The sequence below is a fragment of the Cetorhinus maximus genome, chromosome 15 (genome assembly GCF_964194155.1).
Source record: "Cetorhinus maximus chromosome 15, sCetMax3.hap1.1, whole genome shotgun sequence".
Classification (NCBI taxonomy): Eukaryota; Metazoa; Chordata; class Chondrichthyes; order Lamniformes; family Cetorhinidae; genus Cetorhinus; species Cetorhinus maximus.
The window spans coordinates 85,873,197-85,894,655 of NC_135893.1; the positions used below are offsets into that span (position 1 = coordinate 85,873,197).

Below are 21,459 nucleotides of genomic sequence, written 5' to 3' on the forward strand. Positions count from 1 at the left end.
AAGCACTGCCTTTTGTGACCTCAGGATGTCCCAAAGCACTTTAAAAACCAGTTCACTCCTTTTGAAGTGCAATGGCTGTTGTAATGTAGGAAACGTGGCAGCACTTTGCAAGCAGCAAGACCCCACAGACAACAATGAGATCCTTCACCAAGCCATCTGTTTAAGGGCTTCTGCTGACGGGAATGGCAGCCAGCAATTTATATGTGTATATGTATATAACATCATGGTTGAATAGCCTATGCATGCCTCAACCATAAGCTGCAAGTTTTCTTTTTCCAGGTTGTGGCATGAGTGTTGGTCAGGGCACATTGTCCATGGCCAGAGGCACTGATCAGAGTTTGGGGTTCGTGCCCAGGGCCATCGGTGAAAGTATGAAACTCATGCCCAGTTTGTACGTCTCGCTCTCCCCTCCCATCAACACAAGTGAGTCCAAACAGCCCAGCCTTCTCCGTTGAGGTAGGTTTTATTTTAGTGGGGTGGGGGGTAGACCTGTGCAGGTTTGAGGTGGTGGGGGGAGGGGGGGAGGGGTGGGGGGGTGGTTGGTAGTATAATTGTCTAGGATTTCAAAGAATTCTTAATCTGTTCCCCAGCCCAGACCCACAGGCTATACAATTTTGGAAATGCAGTGTAGGTTTCTCCACTTCCTCCATCAGCATTGACAGTGATGGATTAGTCCTGAATATGTGCAGGCAGCTGCGCTGGTGACACTGATTCTTTTCTTCCATTGCTTGGAATCCACAAATGCTGTGAAGGTGAGTTAAGATGATAAAGCGTGGGACACAATAACCTGCCCTCATTGCCTGGCTCTCAATAGTTTCTAGCATCTTAATGTATGGTTCACTTGCTGCGTTTTTAATAAAATCACACAGCACAGGAGGCCATTCGTCCATTGTGCCTGTGCTGTCTCTTTGATAGACCTGTCCAATTAGTCTTACATCCCTGCTCTTTCCCCACTGCCTTGCACATTTCCCCCCTTCAAGTATTTATCCAATTGTCTTTTGAAAATCCATTGAATCCGTTTCTACCACTCTTTCAGGCAGTGCATTCCAGATCGTTACAACTCACTGCCGAAAAATATTTCTTCTTATTGCACCCCCCCCACCCCGGTTGTTTTGCCAATTAGTCAGGGGTGCCAACTTTCAGATGAAGTGTTAAACTGAAGCCCCATCTACCCTCTCAGATGGACATAAAAGATCCCTTGGTAACACCGCGAAGAAGAGAAGGGGAGTTCTTCCCGGTGTTCTGGACAACATTTATCCCATAACCAACATCACAAAAAGTGAGATCATTATCTCGTTCCTGTTTGTGGAGTCGTGCCAAAAAATTAGATTGCTACCTATCGCTAAATTTACAACAGTGACTACACTTCAAAAGTAATTAATAGACTGTGAAGCACTTTGGGATACTATGAGAACATGAAAGGTATTATAGAAACACAAGCCTTTCTTTACATGTGGTTTTATCTAAATCGCAGAACCTTGGCTCATAACACATCTGGATTTTGTTACTTTGATTTGATCCACGTTTCTATAGAAGTCTTGAAAGAGTCATTGAGACATTTTAATTTAATGCAGCCAATTTCCACCAGAGGGCAGTACTGAAACATATGTTTACAAAGGTGACTCTTCCAAATGTTCTGGTGTTGACAGTGCAGTAATTTTTTCTCCCCAGTTTCCTCCCTCTGTATTGGGTATAAATCCATGTATTGCCTTGCAGTTCCTCACAAAACTCGGACTTGTACTTGATTACAAATCAAGGCTGACATTCCCAGTGCAGTACTAAGCGAGTATCTGTTGGGTTGACAGACTTAGGGTGCAATTTCAAAATTTGCACATGACACAAAAGTTGGAAGAATTGTGAACTGTGAGAAGGATAACAAGTGACTTCAACATTAACAGCAGGGCAGAAATGGTCAGGCCGAGTGGCAAATTAAATTTAATGCAGAGAAGTATGAAATGATACGTTTAAGGAGGAAGAACAAGGAGAGGCAGTACAAGCTAAAAGTTACAATTCTGAACTAGGTGCAGAAGCACAGGGACCTGGGGGTATATATGCACAAATCATTGAAGGTGGTAAGGCAGGTTGAGAAAGTGGTTAATAAGGCATGCAGGATCCTGGGCTTCATGAATGCAGACATAGAGTACAAAAGTAAGGAAGTTATGATGAACCTTTATAAAACATTAATTCAGCCTCAACTGAATGACTATTGTGTCCAATTCTAGGCCCCACGCTTTAGGAAGGATGTGAAGGCTTTGGAGAAGGTGCGGAAAAGATTTACAAGAATGGTTCCAGGGATGAAGGATGTGGATAGATTGGGGGATGAGAAGGTTGAGAGCAAGTTTGTTAGAGGTGTTCAAAATCATGAGCGGTCTGGTCGGAGCAGATAGGGAGAAACTGTTCCCATTGGTGGAAGGACGGAGAACCACAGGGCTTTGAGTTAAGATGATTGGCAAAAGAACCAAAGGCGACACGAGGAAAAACCTTTTACACAGCGAGTGATTAGGATTGGGAATGCACTGCCTGAGAAGGTGGTGAAGGCAGTTTCAGTTGCGGCTTTCAAAAGGGTAAGCCCCTGCTGAGAAAATAATTGCAAGGCCACGGGCAAAGGGCAGGGGCTTGGGACTAGCTAAATTGCTCTTGCAGAGAACCAGCACAACTTGATGGGCTGAATGGCCTCCTTCTGTACTATAACCATCAATGATTCTATATAAATGAAAGTCTGTGTCCCCTTTTGGTATTAGCCTAAACAGTGAGTGTTGGTGGGCAAATCAGCTGTAGGGGCATCACAGACAATTTGAGGAGTTTGATAGTGGGCTTTCCTCTTGATTCACTGCAGCCTGTGTGATGAAGGCACTCCCACCGTGTAGCCAGGTTTGGGAGTTCCACGTTTGGAAACATGGCCAATATATGTCCAAATTGGGATGAGGAGTGGGACTTGGGGGTATTGGAAAGTAGTGTAGCACGAGGAGGGACATGTGGAGTGACCAATGACAGAAACACGGGGCCTGAGTGGTTGGGTGTCATGACGGTATTTAATGGAGACAACGGGGGTCTCATCCATCAGCTGGAGAGCCAGTAAGAACCCCATGTCACCCCCTTTCAGAAGGGTCTGCCAAACTATGTGCCAAGCAGGTACTTAACTAGGCAGCGGCAGGCCTCCCCCAGGATCAAGCTCTCCAAGGGTGGAAATCCCACCCCCACCTCCAAAAGCTGTCAGAGGCCGGCAGTTGTGCATAGCACAGCAGTGCCACCAGAGAAGTGGTGGCTGCCGTTGGTAATGGATCCACCCGAGGACTCGTATCACCAGGGATCTGGGCCAAAGGTGAGTGAGGGCTGGGAGGGAGTGTGGCGGGTGGGGGGGGGGGTCACATGTTAGAGATTGGGGGGTGGGGGGGGCTGGGTTTGGTGGGGGGGTGTGGTTTGACATCAAGGGCAGGGGTCGGCTGTTAGCACTGAGTGCCTTTGGACCAGGGACTCTCCTGGAAACCCACAAGCAACCCAGACAGGGTTTGCTCTTTGGGCTTCCCGTATGGTGAGTCCCGCTACCTGCCTCTGGGTGAATATCAGCGGCGGCAGGATGCGGCCCTTAAGTGGACATTAATTGCCCACTTAAGGGCATCAGTCGGTAGCGGGGGGAGAAGGCCGTCAACAAGCCTTCCTTAATCAAGGCAGAGGCAGGAAGCAGTGGGATCCCCAACCACCACCTTCCCTCCCGATTAAATGTCCCCCGTCATCAAACTCGCCATGGGGGAGGGCGTTAAATCCTGTCCCATGTCGTGAACCCTCCAGAAATGTGTCCCAGTTGGTAGCCCAAGATGTTAGAAATTTTCACCTGGAACAAAGTCCAGGAGCTGTAGTTCTTGGCTGGTCAGCAGGTTGCGATTAAGACTGAAATATTACTTTTGTATGTTTATTTTGGTTCAATCGTGATCAGGCAGTTTTGTGGAATGTAATTGAAACAACGCGTTAGGACACACTTGGTCTGTGAATGACCGTGAAAGCTGCTGATTTTGTTATTAAAAGCCAAAGTAGTCTCTTTCAGGACAGGGAACCTGTCATCTGCACATGGCTCCACTCAGCCTGAAGTGGCTGACTTTAACAGCCCAGTCCTCCTGTCTACCAGGGTAACTAAGGATGGACAATAGACACAGGCTGGGCCAGCGTCACCCACAAGAACAAATAAAAGCTCTTCAGTCATCCTAATTTTAGAATGTGTATACGATTTAAAATTGAAAAATCCTGCTTCTTCCTTCTCAAGGGAGATGCTTTCATCACAGCAACAACTACTTGCATTGATATAGCGACTTTAACTCAGTAAGATATCCCAAGGCACTTCTCTGGAGCACTAGCAAACTAAATTTGACACTGAGCATAAGGAGATATTAGAGCAGGTGACCAAAAGCCTGGTCAAAGGGTTAGGCTTTAAGGAATGTCTTGAAGGAAGAAAACAAGGCAGAGAGGTGTAGGGAGGGAATTCCAGAGGTTCGGATCCAGGTAGCTGAAGGCACGGCCACCAAAGGTAGAGTTACTAAAATCGGTGATGTGAAAGAGATCAGAATTGGAGGAGTGCAGAGATCTTTGAGGGTTGTGAGGTTGGAGGAGATTACAAAGTTAGGGATGGACAAAGCCAAGGAGGGATCACACCCCAGAATGTTAATTACATCAGCTGCAGATTCCCTATCTTCAAAATAAAACTCCTTTTGACTTAGTAAAAAAAAACAGATACAATGGAAACACTGTTGTTAACTCTAGGGATTCCCTTGAAGAAAACTAATTGCAGTCTTTTGTCAAAAATTCATTTATTCAAAACTCCCAGCAGCATTAAAACAAAGATGATATGGTGCCCAGTTACAAAGAGAAAGATGGGTTGACAATTCTGATGATAGGTCATTGACCTAGAAAGTTAACTCTTCCTTTCTGGCCATTATCACGTTGCTGTTTGTGGGAGCTTACTGCATGCATATTGGCTTCCACATTTCCTGCATTACAACGTGACTACACTTCAAAAGTACTTCATTGGTTGTAAAGCACTTTGGGACTTCCTGAGGTTGTGAATGATGCTATTGAAATGCCAGTCTTTCTTTCTTTTATAACTAAAATGGTCCTATTGCATTTAATGTATTCTACAACATTTCATTATTTACGCATTAAAGGGAAAGTACTAAATTCAATGCATGAGGCTGCATAAAGTCAAATTATACTTTTAACATATGCATCTATCAAATTTGCAGGACACTGTTAACTGCATAAAATTATATTAAATGCAGAGCATTTTAAAAACACAATAGGATCACATGGACTATATTAAATGCAATATGATTGTACTAAATGAATAGTATTGTAGTACATTTAATAAAGCCATATTGAATGCAGAGGGTTACATTAAACTTTATAGAACAATACTAAATACAACTGGGATATAATAAAGTGAGATCATTATTAACTGCATGAAGTTAATGGTGCAATATTTCTTCTCTAATGCAGTAGTCTGTTTTATTCCATAGGTTGTGAGTAATTTTTTTTTTAGAATAGAGAATTAAGAGTTTACATTTGAAGGTTAAAAAGGTTAAGCCAACTCCAAGGTAACGAGTGAAAGAATTCACCAGTCAGAACACCGAGCCAGAACCGGTTTAATGTCATAGGCATGGAGAGCTTCAGTCATTGTGAAGCTGTGGATAGAGTCCCAGAATGAGGGTTATTGGACTTATGCTAGGCAGGACAATATACTTGGCTGACATGCTTAATTATAAATAAACATTTGACAGCTCAATGCTGATACTCTATATGGGCAGATTATCAATTCCAGATCACTACCTTGTTTGGAGTCAGTGGTAGGAGATTTGGTAGGTGATGATTGCACGAAAAGAATTCAGTTGCTATGGGGTTTCATTGCTGTATTTCTCATTGCAAAGGAAGTAATAGATCAAAAATGAATGATCAATATGCAAGAGGTTCTTTCTGATCAAGCTATATAGGACTAGAACCTCCATTGCTCACTTAGCCTTGCCAAAATGCATAATACTGGGATATTGAAATCTTATTAGAAATTGGGTCCATAAATATCAGTTCAGCTGCTCACATCCTAGCTCATGTCAAGTCCCATACACCCATCACCCGTGCTGTCTAACCTACATTGGCTGTCAGCCTGCCAATGCCTCCATTTTAAAGTTCTTATCCTTACATTCAAATCCTTCCATGGCCTCCCCCCTCCCTATCTCTGTGATTTCATCCAGCCCTACAACCCTCCAAGACCTCTGCACTCCTCCAATCCTGGCCTCTTGTGCATCCCAAATTTTAACTTATCCATTGTTGGCAGTCTTGTCTTCAGCTGTTTAGGCCCTAAACTCCAAAATTACCTCTCCAAGTTTCTCTGCCTCGATGCCTCTTTCTTCTCCTTTGAGGCACTCAGCACACTGTGAGTGTCAACAGTGGCTCCGTTGGTAGCACTCTTTCCTCTGAGTCAAAGATTGTGGGTTTGAGTCTCACTGCAGGACTTGAGGGCAAAAGTTAAGGATGATGCTCCTCAGTAATGAGGTAGAGCTGTACTGTTGGAGATGCCATCTTTCAGATGAGATGTTCAGGTCCTGTTTGCCCTTTCAGGTAGAAGGTAGAAGTACCAACACCACATGGACTGCAGTAGTTCAAGAAGACAACTCACCATCATCTTCTCAAGAACATTTAGGGATGGGCTATAAAAATGCTGGCCTAGCCAGCGATGCCCACATCCTATGAAAGAATTTTTAAAAAGCAAAGCAGCCCATGGTGCTTTTTCAGAGAAGAATAGGAGAGTTATCCTTGGTGTACTGACCAATATTTATCCCTCAATCAATATCATAAAACAATTATCTGATAATTATCACATTGCTGTTTATGGGAGCTTGCTGTGTGCAAATTAGTTGCTACATTTTCTATATTACAACAGTTATTGCACTTAAAAAATACTTCATTGGATGTCTTATGGTTGTAAAAAGTGCTATATAAATGCAAGTCTTTCTTTCTTTATTGAAACCTACCTCACCTGTCCTAACATTCCTTTCTGTGACTTGGTGTCAAATTTTGTCTGATAATGCGCTTCTGAAGCATCTTGCAATGTTATACTGTGTTGAATGCACTTTATAAATACAAGCTGTTGTTCATGTTACATAAAGGTGGCGTGGAAAAGTAAATGAATATTTTTGATAGCGTAGGAATGTACTGCATGTAGGAATGCCTTGGAGTCTCACAAACCCAATACCTGATTACAATCTGATCTGTAGCAGGGTTGTTTATTCCTTCCACGTGAGCTCAGTTAGTAAAAACCAGTCAACCACTCTGCAATTAAATATAATAAAATTTGCCAGACTGAAATTAGGATTTTAGCTATTTCTCTTAAAGAAAGAAAGACTTGCATTTATATAGCACCTTACATGATCTCAGGACATCCCAAGTGCTTTACAGCCAATGAAGTACTTTTGCAAATGTAGTCACTGTTGCAATGTAGGAAACACAGCAGGCAATTTGCACACAGCAAGATTCCACAAACAGCAATATCATAATGACGAGTTAATTTATTTTGCTAATGTTGGTTAAAGACTAAATATTGGGCCAGGACACAAAACAGGTGTCTTAATGTTTCTCTTTATTTTCCACCTCATGCTTCCACTATTCCTTAACAGTTACATTATGCCACAGCGCCGATCCAGTTGGTATTCTGTGAAGTTCAGTTCTTTCTCTTTCCCTCAACAACGAATACCTGACCAGGTTTGAACATACTGCTGATAATGTTCTCAGGAAACATTTCCAGCTCAAAATAACTGCTGAAAGAGGTTTGAGGATTTAGTGTCAAGTCTTTGGAGTGATGCATTGTGTCACCTCCACTCATGAAGTGCACAGTACAAAGGTTTAGGTGATGCACCTCCTTGTTTCTGCGTACCTTTTCTTAAGCAAATCCCTAATTCTTCACATTCATTTTTCCTGATGGAACTATTCATACTTACCCACCAAAGTCTGGGCTAATGATTTCCATTATTGCTGTTCCGTGATTTATTAATAGCCTGACCACGTTTGATGCAAATCGATTTCCCAAATTTCTGTACCTCCTAATTGTTACTTACAAGATGCCCATTCATCAAACTCGACTGATGGCTCTCAGGGCAGTCCAGATAAAGGGGACAAAAATTAGAGCTGGGTCAGTCAGGGGTGATGTCAGGAAGCATTTCTTCACACAAAGGATCGTGAAAATCTGGAACTCCATCACCCCCAAAAAAGCTGTTGGAATCTGGGTTCAATTAAAGATTTCAAAATTTAGATTGATAGATTTTTGTTGGGTAAAGGTATTAGGGGATATAGAGCCAAGGTGGGTACATGGAGTTAAGGTACAGATCAGTCATGAACATACTAAAGGGGCTGAATGGTTTCCTTTGTTCCTTTGTCAGCTATATTCTGGGGTATTGACACATATGACGCAGGAAAGCCTCAGGTTTACTCCTGGCCCTATTGTGAATTAATTTTTCCCCGCTGCAGATGCCATTCATTGGCAGGGTGGGGTGGATTGGCAGTGATGGGTACAGCTGGTATCAACATCCCTGGGCTGCAAAGGCAGGGGGAAATAAAAATTGGCCAGTCTTCCTGCTACTGACCCCTGTTGGGAGTGTGCGAGTGGATGTAAGGATGTGAGGTGAAGTCAGGATCAGCTGTGATGCCTCACAGTTGAAGAATGATGAATAAATTAGTTGAAGAGATATCAATTCTGCTAAGCTTGAATTTAAAGATCCCAAAAATTTAATAAGCTTATAATCGGTTCCTGCTTCTGAACCATTCATATAAGAGATGATGAAATGAAAGTGTCTTCTCCCTCATTTTAATTTACTCTAATTTGACCACATGACTTATTTTCTTTTGTGACGAGAATTATCTTGAATGGCCCATTCTCTTACTGCCTTTTGTTTCTGTAGTCAAGTTAAGGGCTGGAAAATGGCATCCAGTGTTGGCGTCGCACACTTCCAAGTTAGTTATGGCATCATTGGATATCATGCTACAGCCAACAGCCCATCTATAAGCAATAGCTCAAGAGGTCAGATAGCTCAGGTATAAGTGTGAGTTTGCAGAAAAAAGGTAACGTGCATTTACCGAGTGAATTACTGCATCCTCAAGATGTCCTGCAGGGTTTGACATCCAATGAATTACTCTTTGAAGTGCAATTGCTGTAGTTTATATTTTGTGATTATGAAATGATTAATAACAGATTTCGCTTTCATTTCCGAGGTTTATTTGGGGATCCTATTATCTGCATCTTGGTGTTTTTAAATACCACAGTTAGGGTAAAAATTATTCTGTGACATTATATGCCAAACAGTAGAAAAAAATCAAAGAATTGGTACATGGAAACAAGGGTGGGGACCAACTGAACCTCTGTACTATGCACTTCATGAGGAGAATTGACAAAGGTCTGGGACAGGTCACAAAATCCTTGAGCCTCTTTAAATGGTTAACATGAACCAGGGTGATCCTTGGGACCATTGCCAATCATGCATTTCAACCTTCATCTACTAAAGCTGGCAAAAGTAGAAATAAGGAACTAAGCTGTTCAGAATGCCAATTGGATCAGCACTGGGACATTACGGAGGCATGGAAGCCTTAGCAAAGATGGTGAAGCAATAGTTAATCAAATTCAATATCAACATCTTCAAGTTACATATCAGTCTCTAACTTAACTAGGGAACACATTTGACAATGGGACCCTAAAGTTATCGGTAGGAGGTGGGGTACTTTCAAACTCATACACATACCCTTACCTACCTTTATTTTTGCAGGCGCTAACCATTCATTCCCTTCTTGGTTGGAACTTCTAAGGAAATTTTGATCTTTGATCACGTATTATTATTACAGACTTTGGAATGTACAATAAATCAAAGAGGGAGAAAGACACTTTACATGCACTGGGCTGGGCCCCATGCTAGTCTTCAGCATTCATTTGTAGTGAAGAATATTTTTGTTTATCTCTTGTTTCACTAACCATGGTGATTAAAAATTAATTACTTTGATTTCAACCTTCTCTTCATTCAGACCATTGGGAGCACATGTCTCTAATTTTTCATTCATTTAAGGCTATTTAAAATTTAAGTAATGCTTGCATATCTTACCATATGCGACAGCAAAGAGAGACACAACATTCCAATCCATCCAAGGGACACAAGCAAACCAGACTAAGAAATTATTTTCAATGGTGATCTTTATTATTTTGTGAATTTGGCGATTTGAGGCTCTTTCCACAATTAATATATTGAACAATAAATATCAATTAAACTGCACAGAAAATGCTCAGTTAAAAGTTCCAACAAAGGAAACGACATTTAGACATTTATTCATGTCATTCAACTGTATCAAAATGTATAAATAAAAACGTGCTTGCTATGTGTGATGATAGTAAAGGTGTTGAACTGCTCAGCATTGAGAGAGTGGCCTTCTGTTTTAGCTCCTTTATGCTTTGACCATGCACTTGAACTCTGGAACATAAAACAAAGGGTTTCAGAATGAATATGTTTGAATAATAAAGTGACATTTTCAAAAGAACTTTACAAGTACAAAGTTTGTATTTGTCCCAAACCATCAGCTAAGTCTGAAGCATTGTTTTTTCATTAGTTGTTGAAGTCTTCTGATTGCACTCCACCTTCATTTCCTGGTGTAGTGTTGGGTTCACTCAGATTTGATCCTTGGTCTGTTTTGAGTTTTACCTTAGCTCAACTAAGGGTGGCAAGATACGTCAATGGCATTACAAGTTGACTTATAGCCCCCCTTCCCCCTCCTCTGCCTCCCAGGTTAGGGAGCAGATACACAATCAGCCAGGGCAGGCTCCTGTGCTCAACCAGTATTTAGTGATATTTACTGGGAAGCACACCAAGGATAGAATCAAGTTTTTTCTACATCCTCAAGCAAGCTATCAACATTGAAGAATGCAAGATTCTGAAGGGGCTTGACAAAGCAGACAGAGGTTATTTCCCTGGCTGAGGAATCTAGAACACAGGAATACAGCTTCAGGATAAGGGGTCACTCATTTAGGACTGAGATAAGGATACATTTCTTTGCTCATGGCTATGAATCTTCTTGATTGTCAATCACACAGAGTTGCAGATGCTCCATTGTTGAGTATGTCAAAGACTGAGACCAATATATTTCTGATTTCACAGGGAATCAAGGCATATAGGGAGTGAGCATGAAAGGAGGGTTAGGAGATCAGCCATGATTGTATTGAATGGTAGAGCAAGCTGGAGGGGATGAATGGTGTATTCCTGTTTCTGTTTCTTCTATTCTTAACACTCAAATATCTGGCTGACAACTAAAGAGTAACCACTTTACTGAGATACAGGCCATACTATAAAAGTCAGCACCTTCAGGGCAGGAAGGGTACACAAATGGGGGAAAAAATAGATTCACAAAAGCTAAGGTAAAGTAGAAGTGAACCTAGTACTCCACACTGTATTCAACATTATCTTTGCTCATTATTAAGATTCTGCAGAAAAGTATGTTTTGCAAAAGTGTTTAACACACCATCAACTCCGATCTTGCCATCATGATCACTGTCTCCAGCATCAAGGAATGCCTTGGTCTCAGAATCATTCAGTTTCCTTGCATTTGAAGAAAAATTCTGCAGGAAAAGTCTGAAAGCAAGAAAAGCAACCAAGTAAATCCCCTACATTACAACAGTGACTACACATCAAAAGTAATCCATTGGGTGTACCCTGAGTTTAATGTGCAATATAGATGCAAGCATCTTCTTTATTAATTGCATGTTGACTATAAGTATGATATTGAATAGGTATTAATCAGGATGGCACATAAAATTAGTGTTCTAAATATTCATATATTTATTCACTTAGAATCTATTCAAAGCCCTTTGTATTGTGCACACTTATTGCAATTGTAATGTTTTTCCCATCACACTTTATTAATAACACACCCTCATTGTGAACAATGCCACAGGACATCTGCTAGTCGTGTAGAGAAATTGAGGTGTATCAATCATGCTTGAATATCACTTTTTGTCTCACGCAGTGCTTAAAATAGTACCAAACAAAAGACAACCAATTATATCCAATCAACAGGGGAATATGCCCAGCAGTAGGATATGTATTGACTGTTGACCTCAGGGTATTCTTAATAGCAATTAGCCTCTGACTGACCCAAAACTAGTGTGAACCAATATTTTCAAAATGTACCCCTTTAAATTGAAAAAGTTCTCAGATAGTCTCTATTACAGCTCGCTTTTTACCAACTTTATGAATCTCATTGGGCCTCTGAGAGAGTTTAGGCACACAGAGCAACTCTACATTGTCCCAGCACAGAGCATTTGGTGCAGCCAGTGGTGTAGCTTGCTGCACAGCCTCCCACTGCCCTGTAGCAGCTAAGGGATGACAAAAGATCATTCAGGTTTTGTTTCCCATTTGCCTTTCTGGGGTCGGTAATGAATAAAAGCCAAGGTGATTTGTGACCAAATGTTTCCCCAAATTTAGAGATTACATAGGTTATATAATCCCTGATTTGATTGAAGCTTTCAAGATATTAAGTGGGACAAATAGGGCAGAGAGAGAGAAACTATTTTCACTGGTTATGGAGTTGGGCATAGTCTACAAATTAGCACCAGGCCTTACAAGGTAAAGCTAGAAACAATCCTACACAAAAAGGGTGGTAGAAGTTTGGAACGCTCTTCTGCAAACAGCAATTGATGTTAATTCAATGAATAGTTAATTTTAAATCTAATATTGCTAGATTTTTATTAACCAAAGGTATTAAGGGGTATGGGGCAAAGGCGGATATGTCACAGGTCAGCCATGTTCTCAGTGAATGGCAGAATAAGCTCAAGGGGCTAAATGGCCCCCTCCAGTTGCTATGTTCGCTTCCCATTATCAATTTGCCTTAATGTTAGAAAGTAGTTTCAGGAGAGGAAAAAAGACAAGGCTGATGAGGGCACCTCTATTTCAAAACTAAATGGATACCAAAGAATGAAGATGTGGGGGTGCATGTAATTGACCTTAACAGGAATAAAGCCATAAATGTAAAGAAAGGGATCTTAATCGCCTGTATCTTTGTTCCAAGGTATTCCAATGTTCGAGTAGCAGAGGCAAGACATCCATTACGATGTGTATATATATATATATACACACACATACATATGCACCAGGTGCACAGATACGATGAGATCAGCAATGAGTATTCAACATGCAATCTATCAATAGGCACTGTACAGCGAAGTAAAAGTGGGGTCCTACTTCAGCTCCTCCACTTCAATGAACCCACTCTGATCCTGGTCGAGGATGCTGAAAACTTTAGTGAGGTCGGCATCTGATTTCTTGCTCAGGCCGCTGGTTGCGAAGAATGTCTTGTGGTTGAACGCAGCTACCATTTGGAGAGGGAGAGAGAGAGAGAGAGCGAAATAAAAAGGTGCAAGAGAAAGATGCGACCAAAGAACCTCGTACCAATAAACCCCCGAATCCCCCTTTGCTTAGAAAAAAAACTCCCTCCCCACTCTAGAGAATATTTGGACGGGATCCATCCCCCCTTAACCATTAGCCTCACAAAATCAGGCAGGCGTTTTCTAATTCCAGGTTCAACCATTCTTAATGTAGCTGAGTAATGAATCCGTTAGCGTTTGGGGAATGGTACCTCCCCTATAACTCGCTCAGACTTTGACTAATTTCATTCCCAGTTTTCTGAAGGTTAAAATAATCTTTTGTTCGTTGCAAAATTGGCGGGGGTGGGTGTAGTTACAGAATGAGGAATCCTGCCTGTGAGATTTCCGTGCCTATAGCATTGAGCCGTTTCAATTTCTTTAAAGAGAACACACTTGACCAACGATGGAAAATTGGAACAATCTACTGGTGTCAGCCAAGCTACTGTATGAGGGAAAAAATGGAATACTTTACCGGCACATTCAGCCAGGGCTTTGTCGATGTCCTGAGGGTTGAGTACCGAGGCCAGAGACATTGTGATACTGGAAAATAACAATGAAAAGGGTCAGTCACTCACTGTTGCCTCTTGTGCATTCCCTATGGGCACAATAACATTTTCTTAATAAAAGACTCCTCTCTACACCTCCTTATCAAGTGTCCCGTTATTTATATATATATATGAGTGAGGTGTAGCAGCATCGTATCTCCACTTGCTGTGCGGTTTCTTGCTCAATGAAGCCTTCTTTGTTCCACTTTTCTTGGGACGAGTGAGCAGGTTTCCTGCGAGTGAAGGAGGATGTCCAAGGGCCGGCACTCAGCGCCGACTTTCTTTGGAGGACGGGTGGTCAACCTTTTACAGTTCCAATGATTTGCACCATCTTGCAAGGCTTCCCCACCTCCCCCCCAAGTGTCCATAATGAAATTAGTTCTGGCAGTCCAAGGCATCAAGAAGATCGGTTGAAGAAACTCCGAAGACCCAAGTAGGGTTTTGCTTATTGGTGGTTGGTTGGCTGGTTGGTTGGTTGCTGGTAGCATTGATTCCACCTTGAAAAGACCTGGAGGAAGATTGAGAGGAGGCTGGTACAACTCACCTGTTCTGTAGGTCTTCTACCCTTTCCAAAGGCGAACCAGGAGGTGAAGAGAGCAAGTGCAGCGCACAGCTGTGATTTGAGCTGCTCTTTATATACACTTCAATTTGCCAGGCGTTTGCAGAATTCAAATTTCAGCGTCATCACGACTCCTTGAACACGGAGAAGGGATCAGTGTCAAATGAACTTACCAGCTAATCACTTTCTTGGGCCTATTTTTATCTGAACAGAATTTATGTTTAATAATGATCAATAACATCTTAGCTCCAGTGATTCTTCCTGGAAGACCGAGTTTTGTAACTGTTAGAAATATATAATATATATATATTCTTTTAAAAGGATACATTAAAGACGAGGAACTCAAATGGTACAAACCTTAGGGAAAAAAAGTTGAATGCTTTTTTGGGGGCGAACAATTGGAATTTCCCTGAAATGCAAATATGCTGCATCATTCAATTTTATGTTATAGAAACACAAAGATTTAAGGTTCAGGTGGAGGCCATTCGGCCCATCGTCTCCGCGCATCATGGAACATGTCCTTCCTCCAAACCCTGCTTTGTAAATGGGATTAGAGTGTAATTGTGTTGGATTAGTCAGCAGTTGTATTGCTGGACAGCCGTGGGTTCAATTGAACTTAAATCATAGGATGATACAGCACAGAAAGAGGCCATTTAGCCCATCGTACTGTTTGAAATAATTATCCAATTAGTCCCAACTCCCTGTCTTTTCCCTGTAGCCCTGCATTTTTTTCCTTCAAGTATTTATCTAATTCCCTTTTGTGAGTTACTATTGAATCTGCTTTCACCGCCCTTCAGTCAGCGTATTCTAGATCACAATAATTAGCTGCAGAAAAATCACCTCATCTCACCTCTGGTACTTTTGCTAATAAATCTGTGCCTCTGACCCCTGACCCTTCTGCCACTGGAAACAGTTTCACCTTATTTACTCTATCAAAATCCTTCAGGATTTTGAACACCTCTATTAAGTCTTCCTTCCAATGTCCCTGCTTTGAGGTTATTGAGGCTTTGAAGCCAATTCAGCTCATATCAATCAGTTCTTGGTTTTCAAAATTTCAATTGACCTCCAGCCTTAACAGCTTTTTGGGGTAGACAGATCCAGATTTCCACTACAAAAACAAAAATTGCTGGAAAAACTCAGCAGGTCTGACAGCATCTGTGGAGAGAAAGACAGAGTTAATGTTTCGAGTCCGTATGACTCTCCTTCAGAATGGACTCGAAACGTTAACTCTATCTTTCTCTCCACAGATGCTGTCAGACCTGCTGAGTTTTCCCAGCATTTTTTGTTTTTGTTTCAGATTTCTAGCATCCGCAGCATTTTGCTTTTATCCAGATTTCCACTACCCTTCTTGTGAGGAAGTGCTTCCTGACAACACCCCTGAATGGCTTAGTTCTAATTTTAATGTTATGCCCCTTGTTCTGGCTCCATCCACCAAAATAGTCTCCCTCTATATCTACCCCGGAAACCTTGTGGGTTGTTTCCCTACCTCTGAGTCAGAAGCTCTGGGTTCGAGTCCCACCCCATGAATTGATGACCAAGGAAGGTGCATTCATAAATCCTTCCAACATATGCCGTGGCAGGTGGTAAGAGCATGAGAGATTCCTGGTCAGCCATGAGATGGAAAGAAAGTTGGAGCCTCTACCATCACAATCCATAGCTCCAGACGACAACATGCATGTAAAAGTGCATGTCACCACAGCAACTCAGACTCTCTGGATGATCTGTAACACACCATATCTACCCTTTGAACTCTGTTAATTATCTTAAACACCTTAGTAAGATCATCTGTAAGTATCTATACTCAAGGACATAAGGAGTCTGCAAAGGGACATAGGCAGTTTAAGTGGGCAAAAATTTGGCAGCTGGAATGTAATGTGGGAAAATGTGAACTTGTCTACTTTGGCAGGAAGAATAGAAAAGCAGCATATTATTTAAATGGAGAGAGATTGCAGAACTCTGCAGTACAAAGGGATCTGGGTATCCTGGTACATGAATCACGAAAAGTTAGTATGCAGGTACATCAAGTGATTAGGTAGGCAGATGGAATGTTGTCATTTATTGCAAGGGGAATGGAATATAAGTGGAGGGAAGTTTTGCTACAGTTGCATAGAACATTGGTGAGACCACTTCTGGAATACTTGTGTACAGTTTTGGTCCCCTTATTTAAGAAAGGATGTAATTGGAAGAAGTACAGAGAAGGTTTACTCAGCTGATTCCTGGAATGAAGGTGTTGTCTTATGATGAAAGGTTGGATAGATTGGGCCTATACTCAATGGAGTTTAGCAGTCTGAGAGGTGATCTCACTGAAACATATAAGATCCTGAGGGGACTTAACAGAGTGAAAACTGAAAGGATGTTTCCCCTTATGGGGGAGACTAGAACTAGGGGACACAGTTTAAAAATAAGGGGTCTCCCAATTAAGATGTAGATGAAAAGAATTTTATATTTTCTCTGAGGGCCAATAGTCTGTACTGCAGGAATTCACCAAGGCTCCTTAGACAGCACCTTGCAAACCCATAACCACTACCACCTAGAAGGACAAGGGCAGCAGATAGATGGGAACACCACCACCTGGAAGTTCCCCTCCAAGTCACTCACCATCTTGACTTGGAAATATATCGCCATTCCTTCACTGTCGCTGGGCCAAAATCCTGGAACTCCCTTCCTAACAGCACTGTAGGTGCACCTACACCACATGGACTGCAGTGGTTCAAGAAGGCAGCTCACCACCATCTTCTCAAGGGCAACTAGGGATGGGCAATAAATGCTGGCCCAGCCAGCGAAGCCCACATCCCGTGAATGAATCAAAAAAAAGGAATTCTCTTCCCCAGAGAGCAGTGGAGGCAGGCTCATTGGATATGTCTAAGGCTGAATTAGATAGATTCTTGACTGACAAGGGAATCAAAAGTTATCAGGGGTAGACAGGAAAGTGGAGTTGAGGCCATAATCAATTCAGCCACGATCTTATCAATTGGCGGAGCAGGCTCAAGGGGCCGAATGATCCCTTCTTGCTCCTAATTCATATGTTTGTATGTTAGTGAGTAGTGAGTGTGAGTAAATGAGGGAGGAAACAGACAATATAGAATCATAGTATGGACAGCACAAAGGAACACATTTGGCCCATTGTGCCTGTGCTGCCTCTTTGAAAGAACTATCCCATTTATCCCATTACCCTGCTTTTTCCTAGCCTTTTTACCCTTCAGATATTTACCCAATTCTCTTCTGAAAGTTTCTCTTGAATCTACTTCTATCACCCTTCCAGGCAGTGCATTCCAGATCATAATGACTCACTGTGTAAAAAGAAGTTTCCTCAACTCACCAGATGTGTATTTGATGTAGTTAGGAGAGAAACACTGATCAGCCCAGTGTATATTGTGCACCATGATTACGTAGACTTATTGTAGCATGTGTGTCCATTCTCTCTATTGCTGCTTACAATCTCTCCCATTCATTTCTTATCGATGTATTTCTCCTAGCCTGTTTCATTTCTCCAATTCTTTGATTAAAATAATGCTCCTTTCCCCCTCCCTCCCCCACCCCCCTCCCTCCCTCCCTCCCCTTCCTTCCCCCTTCCTCCGTCCCCTCCCTTCCCCCTCCCTCCCTCCCTCCTCCCTCCCCCTTCCCCCTCCCCCATCCCTTCCTCCCCCTCCCAACCCCCCACCCCGAGACGCTAGTATTTAGTTACTAGCATGAATGTCTCTTGCATTATTTGATCCACAATAGTATAAAGATAAATTTGAGAATGTATGTTTCCTTGTTAGTGATAGCAACCATTAATAACCTTGGAATGATTGTTGGCAATTCATATAGCAATGCTGCTTGCTGTTAGCCCCTCTAGACACTGATCAGCATTCAGCATCTTTTTGTGTTATTTTTCTTCTTTTAACATGGTATGCAATAACATTACTATTGGCAGCTCTGGCTCAATGGGTATCACTCTCACTTCTGACTCAAAAGATCATAGGTTCAAGCCCCACTTCACAGACTTAAGCACAAAACCTATAGTGACACTCCAGTGCAGCACCAAGGGATTGCTACAGTGTCAAAGGTGCCGAAGTCATGAAAACTTCTATCATAGGATAATGCAGCATGGAAGGGGTCCATTGAGCCTATGCCAGCTCTTTCAACAAGTAATCCAGTTAGTCCTACTCCCCTGCTCTTTTCCCATATCCCTGCACCCTCTTTCTATTCAAGTATTTGTCCAATTCCCTTTCAAAGGCTACTTTGAATCTGTATCCACCACCACATCAAATCTGCTCTTATTCTTCTCTGCTCTAAGGAGAACAACCTCTGCCTAGCTACAAGATTGAGGGATAAATATTAATCAGGTCACTGGAGAGAACTCCCCTACTCTGCTTTGAAAAGTGCCATGGGATCTTTTACATCCATCTGAGAGTGAAGATGGGGCCTCGATTTAAGATCTTGTAATAAATGTCCCTAGATAGAAAATGTGGGTGACATAAATATATCTGTCAATGGCTATGGGTGTGAAACTGACATTAATAATTTAATGATTAACAGCGTACCAGCACAGCCAGCGAGTTGATGCATGTGGTATTGGAGCAGGCTTGATAGGAGAGAAACTGTTAGCAGACTGATGCCGGAACTGCATAATGAACTCAGATTTACAACAGTATGGATTAACTGTCTTCCCAATAGTGAGAGGGAATGAGAAATGCTGGTGATGCCCAACCAATAAGAGGCCTTCCTGTCTACAAAGAGGCAGCTGTGTCGTCATTGGCAGGGACACAACAGAGGATGTTGGCAATGTCATTACTGGCAGATGGGGCCAAGTTGCTGATTTGTAGCATGTTCAGGCAGTGCAGTGTTGCCAAGAATTGCTACAATCATCTGGTGATAGGCAGTGATTGAGCGGTGTTGTAGTTTCCCTGGTTTACTGAGATAGAGATGAATATGCAAAGACAAAATCTTTCTTTCTTTGTGCTACAGATCTTGAGCTAATGCTTAGTATCATAAAGAGTGAGTAAAGTGTTGCAGCATTTTGCCAAATTTATATATCTAAGTAAGTTTGTTAAACATTCTATAGCCAAGTAATATTTGTTCTATTGATTTTCTAATACTGTCTGATAGTTACATTTAGTAACCTTGTTTAAAATCCTTCCATAAGAACATAAGAAAAAGGAGCTGGAGTAAGCCATATGACCTCTTGAGCCAGCACCACCATTCGGTAAGATCATGGCTGAACTTATGCATTAACCCCACTTTCCCATTCTGTCCCCATATCCTTTGATTTCCTTATTGCCCGAAAACCTATTGATTCCAGTCTTGAATATTCATCAACTGAGCATGCACAGCCTTCTGGGATAGAAAATTCTATGAACTCATTCCTTCTTATCTCTGTAAACTCCTCCAGCCCTACAACCATTCAGTTTAATATCAATGATGAGTAAAGTTTTAGAGACAATAATCAGAGAAAAAAATTAACTGGCACTTGGAAAAGTTTGAGCTAATTAAGGACAGCCAGCACAGACTTGTAAAACGCAGATCTCGTTTGACTAATCTCATTGATCTTTTTGATGAAGTAACAGAAAAGGTTGATGAAGGAAATGCAGTGGATGTTGCCTATATGGATTTTAAGAAAGTGTTTGACAAAGTACCACATAAAAGGCTGGTTAACAAAATTGAGGTTCATGAAGTAGAAGGGACAGTATCAGTTTGGATAAAAAATTGACCTAAGGACTGAAAACAGTGAATCATGGTAAATGCTAATGTTTTTTAGACTGGAGGATGGTAGGCAGTGGTGTTCCCCAAGGTTCAGTGTCAGGACTACTGCTTTTTAAAAATATATATATAAATGGCTTGGATATTTGAATATGGTGCAAAATTTCAAAATTTGCCAATAATACCAAACTTGCAGGTGTGGCAAATATTGAGGATGATACCAGTCAATTGCAATAGGGCATAGATAAGCTTGCAGAATGGGCAGATGCACTTTAATAGAGAAGTGTAAGGTGATGCATTTTGCAGAAGGGGTAGGGGAGAGGCAATATAGGTTTAATGGCACAGTTCTAAAATGTGTGCAGGGACAGAGTGACAAGGGGGTTCAGGTGCAAAGATTTTTGAAAGTGACGGGACAGATTGAGAGAATAGTTAACAAAGCATTTGGGATCTTGGGCTTCATAAAATGAGATATTGGGTACAAAAGCAGAGAAGCTACGCTGAACATTCATAAAGCTCCAGCTAGGCCACAACTAGAGTATTGCATCGAGTTTTGGTCACCACATTTTAGGAAGGATGTGAGGGTCCTCGAGAGGATGCAGAGGAGATTTATCAGAATGAATCCAAGGGTTAGGGACCTTAGTTAAAATATTAGGCTGGAGAAGCCGGGGTTGTTTTCCTTGGAACAAAGAGGGTTGAGGGAAGATTTGATAGAGGTATAAAATAATGACAAGTTAAGATAGGGTAAACAAAGAAGAACTGTTGCTATTAGCTGATGGTACAAGGGCTATGGTACACAGATTTAAGGTTTTGGGCAAGAGATGCAAGGAGGATGTGAGAAAGAACATTTGTATTCAGTGAGAGTAATGACCTGGAACTTGCTGGTGGAAGTGGGAGATGATCAAAGATTTCAAAAGCAAATCAATGGGCACTTGAGGGAAATAAATTTACCAGGCTTGGGAAATAGAGGAGGAGAATGGGTCTGTCTGGATTGCTCTGCAGAAAGATGGCATGGACTCGATGGGTCAAATGGCCTCTTTTTAGCTCTGATGACTATGAAAACCCCTGGGATTTCTGCGTTCCTCCAACTCTGAGCTCTTGTCCAGTCTTGCACCGCCCTCCCCACCCCTATCCTCAAATCCCTTCGTCTCACCATTCGTGGCTGTGCAGTCAGTCCCAAAGCTCTGGAATTACTTCACTAAATCTCTCTGCCTCTCCACATCTCTCTACTTTAAAACACTCCTTTAAAC

The 21,459-nt window shown here is 41.9% G+C and overlaps 1 protein-coding gene across 1 annotated transcript; it reads right to left on the bottom strand.

The window, feature by feature from the left end:
- Positions 1–10,199: 10,199 nt before the first annotated feature.
- Positions 10,200–14,572, bottom strand: LOC144691252 (parvalbumin beta-like). Its single transcript, XM_078559299.1, has 5 exons — positions 14,516–14,572; positions 13,899–13,966; positions 13,245–13,371; positions 11,527–11,636; positions 10,200–10,484 (listed from the first exon to the last, which is right to left on the bottom strand). Exons 2-5 carry the CDS (start codon positions 13,957–13,959, stop codon positions 10,459–10,461), a joined length of 324 nt encoding a protein of 107 aa, XP_078415425.1. The 5' UTR covers positions 13,960–13,966; positions 14,516–14,572; the 3' UTR covers positions 10,200–10,458.
- Positions 14,573–21,459: the final 6,887 nt, after the last annotated feature.

Bases quoted from the DNA above. Each gene is read 5' to 3' on its own strand.
- LOC144691252 (XM_078559299.1), bottom strand. From the start codon at position 13,959: ATGTCTCTGGCCTCGGTACTCAACCCTCAGGACATCGACAAAGCCCTG. The intron at 13,372-13,898 runs GTAAAGTATTCC...TCCAAATGGTAG, and splicing joins AGCCCTGGCTGAATGTGCCG to CTGCGTTCAACCACAAGACA. The intron at 10,485-11,526 runs GTGTGTTAAACA...TTTATGTTCCAG, and splicing joins TGGCAAGATCGGAGTTGATG to AGTTCAAGTGCATGGTCAAA.